This window comes from Rhamphochromis longiceps, linkage group LG23 (assembly GCF_057381845.1).
Source record: "Rhamphochromis longiceps isolate RC_006_pf linkage group LG23, R_longiceps_female_GT1.1, whole genome shotgun sequence".
Taxonomy (NCBI): Eukaryota; Metazoa; Chordata; class Actinopteri; order Cichliformes; family Cichlidae; genus Rhamphochromis; species Rhamphochromis longiceps.
In genome coordinates, this window is record NC_140578.1 from 20,136,281 (window position 1) to 20,147,213 (window position 10,933).

General features: G+C 38.3%; 1 protein-coding gene across 1 annotated transcript; it reads right to left on the bottom strand.

The window, feature by feature from the left end:
* Window positions 1-1,275: 1,275 nt before the first annotated feature.
* bco1l (beta-carotene oxygenase 1, like) lies at window positions 1,276-9,978 on the bottom strand. Its single transcript, XM_085399724.1, has 11 exons — window positions 9,853-9,978; window positions 8,612-8,740; window positions 8,384-8,513; window positions 7,601-7,748; window positions 7,256-7,403; window positions 6,601-6,821; window positions 3,828-4,094; window positions 3,643-3,748; window positions 3,477-3,571; window positions 2,125-2,236; window positions 1,276-2,015 (listed from the first exon to the last, which is right to left on the bottom strand). Exons 1-11 carry the CDS (start codon window positions 9,914-9,916, stop codon window positions 1,855-1,857), a joined length of 1,581 nt encoding a protein of 526 aa, XP_085255850.1. The 5' UTR covers window positions 9,917-9,978; the 3' UTR covers window positions 1,276-1,854.
* Between the last annotated feature and the right edge of the window lie 955 nt (window positions 9,979-10,933).

A 10,933-nucleotide genomic window follows, 5' to 3' on the forward strand; every position in this document is an offset into this window, starting at 1 on the left:
CCTTGGCGTTGTATAACCAACCATTGTTGTTGGCATGGCTGTCTGACTTTCAATTTCTTCTCTGGTAATCTTTTGACAATACCGAGTTAGAGTACGGTAATTTATGTCAAAATCCTTTGCTGTACTTCTGATTGATTTGTTCTGCATCTTTACCTGCCTGACTGCCTTTAACATAATGTCAGGTGGTGTTCTGCCACGCTCTGTCTTTCGTTGATAATTTCGAACCATCTTACTTTCTTCCTTCCTTCCTTAATTCCTGCCTCTCCTTCCTTTCTTCAAAAACCTTATTACAAATACAAATGAATTACAATATCAATTTTTTGGAGCATTTATTTGTACTGGGGCAAGTTGTCACATGTGACGACTTGCCCCAAAGTTAATGAGACAACTTGCCCCAAACTGACATTTATGCTAATTTTGGCTAAATGTCAGGGTTAGCTCAACATAGCACATCAGCTGAAGTATCAAAAGACACGTTAATGTCTCCTCTATTTTGTGTAAAATAATAATTTGTAACATCTATACCTAACAAAGTTGTACTGACGAAAATTTAAAGTGATTTATTTTTCCTTTTAGGTCAAAAAAATAAAAAAGATGTGCTCACCTCAGATTAGAGCAGTCTTGACTACATGTGAACAGGAGGTTGACTATAGAAGAAGAAGTCACACAAAGTGGCTATTTCATTTTTGAGATAGAGCCTCTAGTGTTGGAGTTATGAACAGTGTGACAACTTACCCGTGTGACAACTTACCCCGCTCTCCCCTAAAGTGATCGTTGGATATAAACTATAGTAAAACTCTCTTTATATTCAGGCAGTACCACAAAATGTCAAAGTCACTAAATAGTCCATTATATAGTGAATAGTGAGTAATTTAGTTCTTATGTCAAACTCAAGGATGAATCCGTTCTACCATCCTTGATATCAATCTGCACCATAACTCAGGAGCTGATTTCTCTACCAGTTTGAAATTGTGCCGAGCTCCTGACTGGAATTTTGTTTGAAGCATCTCTATTGTACAGTTCACCACATTATCAATAAATGAAGCATCAGGTGCTGTTGTGACTATAATATCAAAATATGGTCATGCATAAATAATATGGAAACACAGCAGAAGGAAAAAAAGACAAAATAACTTACATTTAAGTCAGATTAGTTTATTTATATAGCTCTGTATCACAAAATACAAATCTGTACAGCCAACAAAAGCCTCCATCCTTAGACTCTTGATTTCGACGAAGAATAGGAAATAACACCTCAAAAGGAAACATGGAGGAAAACTTGACTGATTGGTGGGGGCACCCAACCACAGGGCAATATTTGGGGTCTGACGAGTATCTCGTGTTGGTTCATTTGGGACATCATAACAACATAACACACAGTAGCCATTTTCTCTTGAGACCCCTCAGGTCATTAGGTTTTAAATTAGGGCAGCAAACAGTAAGTTTGTTGTTTGCATGAGAAGACATATCTCAGTCTAAAAGTTGAGTAGTTAGAGCTTTTATGTATTAAAGTAATTGTGTTTTATGCTTAATTTCTCAACATTTTTATGTTACAAAATAAAATCTCTGGAAATAAAAAGAAATGTTAACTTACCATAAAAGTTTCTACACGTGACTGAGGTGGAAACTTTGTGCAGCTATAATGAGATTTTCAAACATTGCTGATCTCACTTCATTTGCATTTTTAATGCTATACATTCCCCTAAACCTGTCTTTTAAAGTGCTTTAAGATTAGCAAAGGTAAAGCGAGTAACAGTAGATTTTTTGTGTCCACTGTTAACACTGGACATTGCTTAAAAGGTTTTTTAAAAATAAGTTTGACTTCATTGTCTACTTTACTTAAAAGATTCAATTCTATGATGAATCAGCAGCGGGAATGAAAAGTCCGTGGAGGTCCATGTGGACAGTGGTGGGGATGGAGGCTCGGGCGATCTCCTTAAACGTTTTGGCATCGAGCACGAGCATGAACGGAGAAATGCTGGGATCCGCAGAAACAATGGATGACAGGATGACTCCTGGATAAGGAAAAGATACAATGGAAATACACATTTTGCTCTATGCACATCAACCATTATTGTGGTTTCTAAATATATAAGTTTGTGTGCTTGACAGCGTAGCTCTCACCATCATCTTCCTCCACAGCTCCGGGAGATGCGACGAACACTGGCTCTGAAGGATAGCAGTCTTTCTGCACCCATTCAACGTGTTTCCTTTCAACAATGTCAAACTTGGCGATCTGTTGGGTCATAGTGTTAAAGTAGCAGACCTCAACAACCTTAGAATAGATCATCCTAATTTTGGTTCAGGCATTCACTGTCCTCACAGATTTGAGTATTCAGCACCATACTAGGCCAACAGTAACTGACGTTTTCACTTTATTTGTTTGAAAATGCTGACTGAATGATTTAGCTTGATTAGTCTAAGATTAAGATTAAGATTGTTCATCCTCATATGTGCATCTGTGGAAGTTATAGTGCATAAAATACAGCCAGCGTCGTAGTTGTTTCTAGCACTTGAAGATACCTATTGTCGTTTTCATGTAAAGAAACAGAATTTGCGTTACTGACTGATATTCAATTCAATTTTCCTACAAAACTTACAAAACTTTACCCAAAGCTGCCCCCACCCCCATCCCCCTGTTTCCGATGTTGAAATGGAGGCCTGGACCATAATTAATCCATGAAATTGGGTACATTTAAATTGGAGGGACCTTGCTTTAATTCATTTGAATGCTTATTAAAATGTTTTGCTTGTCTTGTCCTGCTTGCATATAGGTCATTTAAGGCTGGAAGAAGGAGCTGGTTAATGCTTTGTCTCTGGCTTTGCATTTTACGCAAGTTGATCTTAAGGGAATCCTACTTAAAAACAAAATCCAGACCATTATTTTTTCAGGCGTAAAACTGGTCAAACTCAGGACTTTGGGGTTCATGTCTTAGACTAGCTGCTTCATTATTACCATGAAATTTCATTTTCAGATGCTTTATGGATGCATTTTGACAATTTAAAAGCTTGATTATTTGAAATGAGCTTCCTCCAAGTGACAACTGAGCTCACCTCCAGAAAGAGTGGGGAGCTTGGATGCCCACATTAAAAGGAACTAATTGAGGTGGTTTAGTCATGCATCCTGGGCAAAAAAGCTTCTAGGTGCATGCCCAACTTGGAATAGACCAGCAGGCAGAACCAGGTCGTGCTGGAGAGAATATTTCTCTCAGCTGGTGTGGAAAAAGCTTGATATTCCCCCTAGGAAGGATGAAGGTAGTGGCCAGTAGAGCGAGAGCTCAACTGCTTAGACTCCTACCCTTATGACCCAGGCCCCAATAAGAAGCAGAAGATAGAAGGATAAATGTTTAGGAAAAAAATCACATTTGGTGTCCAATGTTAACTACATGGAAATGTGGTTCATGTATGTATAATTGTTCACCCCAAAAGCAATCAAAAGCGATTTAATAAATCGATAATCAATAATGTTGCTTCACCTTGTTGGGATGAGGAGACCACTCTAGCCTGGACCCATAGAAATATCTGTACTTTTTAGCGTTGAATTTGTAGTTGATCCCAGGCAGCTCCAAACCTTCAAGAGGAATCAGACTCGTTAGGTGGATCAGACAGCGTTTAATGACAGTCACTTTGTGGATGACTAACCTATAAAAAGGGTGTCTGGCTGACAATAGATTGATCCGTCCTCCTGCAAAATTGCCTGAGCCGTTGTGTCAGTCAGAGTCACCAGATTAGATCCCCTGGGAGACTCCTGAAGAACAGGTACATTGTTATTTATTGATGAAATAGAATGTAAGTGTGAGTGAATCTTCACTAAATACTAACTATACCTTGTTGATGTTGAGCGGAATAACAAATCTTTGGCAGGATGGTGGGGAGAAGCTCTTATGGCTCTGGATGAAGTTGCTAGTCTCTTTTTTGATGTTCTCCAGGTAGAACATGTTGTACAGGTTGCTGTCCTTGTAGCTGATCAGGTCAAACACCACATGGCCGTCATCCTCATAGGCGTTGATGTGGTGAAAAACCACCAGGGCATCGGCATGAAAACATGTGGAGATTTCCTTTCCTGTTTTTCTATTGATGATATGAAAAAAAGTCTGGAAAAGAAAACAGGTAACAGTATTACGGAAAACCTCAAATACCTGTTATAACCAGAAATGTACTAATCCATTGTTTTTTGGTTTCTTGGGAGACTTCAAATCAGCAATGAGCAATTTCTTGTTGTGGAAAATTTAAATCAGAGTCTAGTTTTACATAATAAGTAAATCCAGCAAAATAGAAAATGACAAACTCGGTATTTGCAGTATCGCTTCTATTCTGTGTTATTTCATATCTTAAGATGATTTAAATTTGTATAAATAATTTTATACTATGTTAGTGGTGCTTTTGTGCAGTGTACTTTTGTAGTACACTGTTGCCTGTTCTATTTTTGATGGCAGTGCATGCAATTATTTGGTTGGTTTCCTGGCATTTGTTCAGGCTAGAATAGATCTGCAAAAAGAAGATCTGCAATTTTTGGTACTTCACCACTGGCTTCATTTTTCAGCCCAGACGTTTCTGCTTGGTTTTAAGGAGGCAGCATGCTTTAACAGAGTGATGGTATGTAACATTTCATGTTTTTCAATTTGTTCTGGTGCCCACAGTGGCACAGAGAACCAACATTGCACCTTAAACTACAAATGTGAAGGGCCAAGGAGAGAGCCAGGTGGAATCCCACAAATAATCAGTATATACTGTCGGTGTAGTTTTTCTCCAATGTTCCTCTAAGCTGCGCGCATTCGCAATTGCGCACTGCTGACACGGTCTCTGCGCACAGAAAATCTGCATTGCGCACCAAAAAAAAAAAAAATCTACCTGAATTGAAATTAAAATTAAGACTTTAACAATTCTGTTTTGCAGTGTTAGTCAGTGAGTGACTGGCTGCTCCCGTATGGGATTACAACAATGCCACCTTATCCCATAGTCCAGCCAATAATGCGATTTACATTCATATGCAGCTAATCAACGTTGTTGACAGGCTATGACAGCGTCCTTATGTGCGACACCGGTGTTTTAGCGAGCAAAGCGGCGTGGCTGATGTGGAGTGAAGCCACGTTAATGACAACATGTACAACAATTGGAGATGTGAGCAGGACAGACGGAACAATTGACGGAGAAAGTGTGGACTTTACACCAGTTTTTAAATCGTGTTGATAGGCCACGTAAAATCAGAGTTATGATAAAAGTATATGCAATGTTTGGTTTTCTTCCTGAATACTGTCGTTGTTTATATTTACTGTGGGAAGAAACAGTAAAAACAGCGTTTTATAAGTAAAACGCTCGAAAGCACTCTCCGCCTGTGAGCAAAAACAAAACCAAAAAATCCCCACCCTTTCCTGTTGGTGGAAAAATGTACCATGTCACCAATCAAAAAAATAATATGGCAACATGGCATTTATTGTTTAGGAAGGGGGAAGTTTTAGGAGTGACGGCGGTGTTTTGATATGTGAGATATTTGTGACGTTTAGCGCAAATCTTGTGTAGTTAGTGTGTAGTGTAGTTTTTGTTGTGTGTGTCAGAACAATGAGGCGACTGCTGAATGTTACAGGTGATACAGGAGTGATACATCTCCTGTTGTCAGGCCTGCAGGTATCAGGCTGTTTTTCTCCTTTAGCTCATAGTGGACAGAAATTATTTTTGGAGTGGCACAAATAATTTGTGTGGCATCAAATTTGATGCAGAACAGCTGATTGTTCTGTAAATAGTTTGAAATGTTTATTTAAAAAACCGCCTTGGCTGCTTTTTTAGGTAAACAGCTGCAAAAACCTTTGTTGTTTGCAAAACTCAGTTACTTTTTTGAAAACAACTATATAATTAATTGCCCAACATTGGTCATTATACACTGTATTTTGCAGACAGAGTTACAGGACTCTCTCCCAGACCACAGACTCATACTTATAATACACAAGTCAGAGCTTTATAAAGAAAAGAAAGTTGTATTTTCAAAATTGGAGTTCAAGTTATTTTTAACTAGTGGTGTAACGGATCACGGTTGATCCATAATCCGAACCGATCCCACTCCACGGTTCGACACGCACGTGATATGAAGATTCGAAAAAGAAGGAAAAAAAGTATGTGTATAGTGTGGGTGGTCAGTCTGTCAAGCCATAGTTATGATCAGTGCTAGCGGTCCAGGTGGAGGAGCAGAGGAGTTTGCGGCATTTAAGCAGCCCTTTGCTGTCCAATCCGACCAGGCTAAAGCTATTACAAAAGCTACTGGGGTGTTTAGCTGCAGACGGGAGGTCATATTCCCTTGTGCAAAACAAGGGGTTTAAACTATGATGAACATGCTTGAGCCACGCTATGATGTCCCGTTGCGCGTCCACTTCAGTGACAAGATCGTACCGTAATTATTTTAATAAACCATGTGTGACCACAGTGCACACGTCTGCTGTTGCTCACAGTGGTCCAAGGGACCGCTCAGGGAGTTAGTGTGTTCGTTTAGACACGTGAAAAATTAGAGGGAACATTGTTTTTCTCTGAGTAGATTTTTTCTTAATAGCTTAAATGACAACTTATATATAATTTCACTATTAGGAGTTGATAAAAATGTGGAAGACTTACCATATCATCTTGATCAAATTTGAGGCAGCCTCCCCAGTTGACCCCCCTGAAGTAGGCAGTGGCAAGTTTGACAATATCCAGTTTGAAAGGTTGCTCCACAAACACAATGTAGTTCTCAGTCATGCCAAAGCTGTGGAAGTAGCTTGGAAAAAGTGAGGAGCGAAAAGGGACTGAACAGATCTGCTGCACTTTCCTCAGCGCTGACTTTTTGTGATTTTTATCTGAAACAGTCAACACAGTGTTGTAAGCTTCACTTTAATTGCTTGTTACTCTGTTCACTTGTCTTCATTTCTTGATTTTAAAAAGGGAGAACCAATAATTTAAAAATCATTAATGAAGTAAATGAAAGTAAATGAAGCAAATGAAAATAAAGTGAGCTACTGTGACACACACTTTGTAAATGATAGTGTAACAGTTCATATCAACTGTCATCTTTGAGAGGTCTGATTGTGGTGTCATAAATCAATTAAACCTAAGTTGTAATCAAATGAATACGTGGCTCATGGAGCACACAATGGCAAATAAGTAACTTTACTGCTGTGCGTAGGTTTACTATATTCTCAGAATGATATCTAATTACTGCTAAATAATTTATCTTGAGGATTTAAAGTTTAGGAACAGAAATAAACAGGACAGAATGAATTACTGCAGACACCTGAGGCATCAGCTGGGACTTTGAAGATCATATATTTTGGCTGGCCAAAACCAATAATAGCAGTTCCCATATTGTACGTATTGCCCTCCTCATCGTAGTGTGGATGAGCCGTTGCTAGGTTCAAGGCAATGTGGTTCCTGTAGTTTTTCTGAAATTAATACAGGGCAGTACATTTGAGGAAGGACAAATCTTTCACAGAGATGCTTGTTGCCATTATATCCAACTGTGGTGCTAAACGAAACTCATATAGTTACTCTTTACCTTTGGGTATTCAACAGTGGACCATTTAACGAAAACCTGAACCTTTTTAAAATGTTCCCAGGCAGAATGTGCAGACTAACTTACCCTGCCGATAGTTTCCAGGGTGTTAGGGTCAATCTGATTTATGTAGTTGACCTCGGAGGAAGCGTAGTAGTCCTGACCATAACGAATTATGTTGATCAAGTTGTTGTCAGTAAAGTCAGAAATGACATTCTGGAGGTGTGTGAATGCCCTGGTGAGAGAGCGTGGAAGGGTTTTTTGGGGCACACAGCTGAAATAATTCAGTATTGGTATACATTCCTAAGAAAACAAATATCCAATCAACCAAACGTCTTTAGGTAATGGTTATGCAAGTAAACCTCTTACTAACCCAGAGAATTGCATTTTGCACTTTCATGAACTGATGAATTGAAGCAGATATTCTGATTAAAAAAAATAAACATCAGAAAAACCTCAAGTGTCTTGGTTAGTCTGTCCCAGTTTACTTAAAGTGGTCTGTACATATCTGAAATCATCAAACCCCAAATGGACCAATAACACAAGACTTGTAAGGTTTGATTCAGATTTCTATTTTCATCCATCCGTCCATCAGTCCATCCATCCATTTAGCTCTTGTTGTATGCTAGGTAAACTAACACAGAACTGTGATATCCATCCATGATAAATTGAAGCAGAGACTTTAGATGTACTACACTATTCGGTTCCAGATTTAAAATCTCTTATGTCTACTAAACATAGAAAGCTAGAGTGGACAAAAGCTGAATGGGCTGAACTTGAGCTTTTTAAGTCTGTTCTGGACTGAAACTAGAAAGATCTGAAATCTGAGTATTATATATTCTGTAAGATCATGATCTGGATGGGCTTTACCTGGAGAAGATGTTTTTGCAAGGATCAGGGTAGATCATGGTGCCAAACTCAGAGACAACAATCTTGTTTGCCTTGATGTTTCTCTTATAGGTGTCGCTCTTCAGAAACTTACTTCTGTAAGTCACCTCACCTGAAATAGCAATATCAGAACATTGAACATATTCAGCAGTTAGATGGACAACTGACAGTCAACAGTTAAATGATGCTGAAGGTTTATCAAAGTCTGACCATTGCTGAAGGTGAAGCTGTGGATGAGCGACAAGCCGTCAAACCAGTGGTTGTACTCAGAGTTACCTACAGAGAAAAGCCCAGGCCCGTTCCTCAGCAGGGTGCCCTGCAGCCAGGAAGGGACAGATCCTGCAGGTCAAAGGTTACAAACACCACTGTTAATGGGCTTTAAATCCATTCTTAACACAGAAGCTTTGTGACAGCAATCTAACCAAAAGGTCCATTGTGGAGTTGTGGAACTTTTTTATCTTACTACACATTTGGGGTTTGGATTACTGTGAAGTGATCAAAAGGTTGTAAACTCCTAACTTGAAATTTTAATGGACGTTAGGCTAAGAAAGAACTGTTAACCTGAAGAGCTCAGTAAAAATAAGTGATAGAGGGCCACAATCCTAATTTCAGTGATAACTGAAGCAAAGTCAGATCCACCAGAAATTAATTTATGCAAAATTAAAGCCCCATGTGTCCTTTAAATATCTCCATAAATCCATGTTTTAAAGATACCACAGTCATGATTCTTATATATAAAATGGGAAAATGGTTCTGGTTAAGGTATTGATATAAAGGAACATTTGTATTGAAGAATTTTCACTGTGAGGTAATTTTGGAGGATAATGAAATGTAACTACTAATAAACTACTCCATGATTATAATCATTAAATGGTCAGCAACTCCAGTGCCACACAACAGGTAAATAATAATAATAATAATAATAATAATAATAATAATAATAATAATAATAATAATAATAATAATAATAATAAATACAGAGCTTATGACTTGAGTCATCCATTCAGTCTGACACATGCAAAGCACATACAACAAACATCTACTCAGGATTTCCTCTATATGACCAATAAAAGCTGCAAAGTTTCTAATTTAACATAAACAAAACATAACAACAAATGAACATTATAACTCTGGAGGCAGATGCTAGAAAATACTTTATTCTACAGAGACTTAAACCTACACTTGCAACAAGTGGAGGTTCAAGTCTTCAGAGTTTGGCACTGCTCCCTGTTTGCTATGCATTTATCGGTGTCACATTCTACTTGCTGCAATAGAATATGTTGGTAATGTCAGCAGACAGTCTATTTAAGCCTATTCTAACCTTTTGAGCTGTGTGTTTTCTTTTTGTTTGTTCAGGTGGAAACCTTCCAAAAGAGCAAGCTGAATTTATTAATGACTCTTTAAACCAACAGACTCAACATTTTACAAACTCTTTAATGGTTCAAACTCACCTTTCACTTCGGTTTTCACTGGCTCTGGAGTTTCACATCCATTTCTTGAAATAATTGACTGCATGCTTTTCTTCCTGAGCTACAAGCCTCCCAGAGTGCACTGCTCCGATTGAGTCCCACCTCTGATTGAAAACACAGACAGCAGCTGACTACGTGATACTTGCAGGCTTCAGGAAACATAAGTGCAGCTGATTATGTAAGTAAGCTGGAATGGACTTTACTCGGCTTTTCATAATAAAAGTCTGCCTGTTGGCTTACTTCAAGCACCATTTAGATGTTAATAACTGGGCTTATGTTGTCCACAGCTACATTACATTCATCAAATCAGACAAATCAAAAGAACTAAAACATAATTTTTAACTATATTTTACATTTTTATTTAATTTGATCTATAGGCTCTGTCACTTTTTTGTTTTTACACAAAATTCAATTGAAACAACATATTTTTTTTAATTTAAAAATCCAAACTTATTTGAATGTTTTATACTATCACTGCATCTCTAAACTGTCTTATTGCCAATTTTTCTTTTGCATTGTAGCTGGATGAATCTTTAAGCTCAGGTCTGATTGATAATCTGTAAGCCAGTGATAAGAATTCTCATTATCTAAATATGAACTGTAAATTGCTGTGTTGTTCAATAGTTATGTCTAGCTTTATAGCTAGAAATATATATTTCACTTTTACAGTTTACTAAGAGGCATGACTTTGACTAACAGCAAACATTTGGATCTTTTTGGTTTAGAAACAATAATTGTTTACAGTTGATTACAGCATTGGGTGCTAATTAAATCATTGCAGCACTAATCATCATAATCCAGCTGAAACACATTTTGACTTTGTACACTATAAAAAGTCCAACACATCCTGTTTATCACCTCCACCTGCGTGTAATGTAAAGTAACAGATGTGGGCGATCGTGGCTCAAGAGTTGGGAGTTCGCCTTGTAATCGGAAGGTTGCCGGTTCGAGCCCCAGCTTGGACAGTCTCGGTTGTTGTGTCCTTGGGCAAGACACTTCACCCGTTGCCTACTGATGGTGGCCAGAGGGCCCGGTGGCGCCAGTGTCCGGCAGCCTCGCCTCT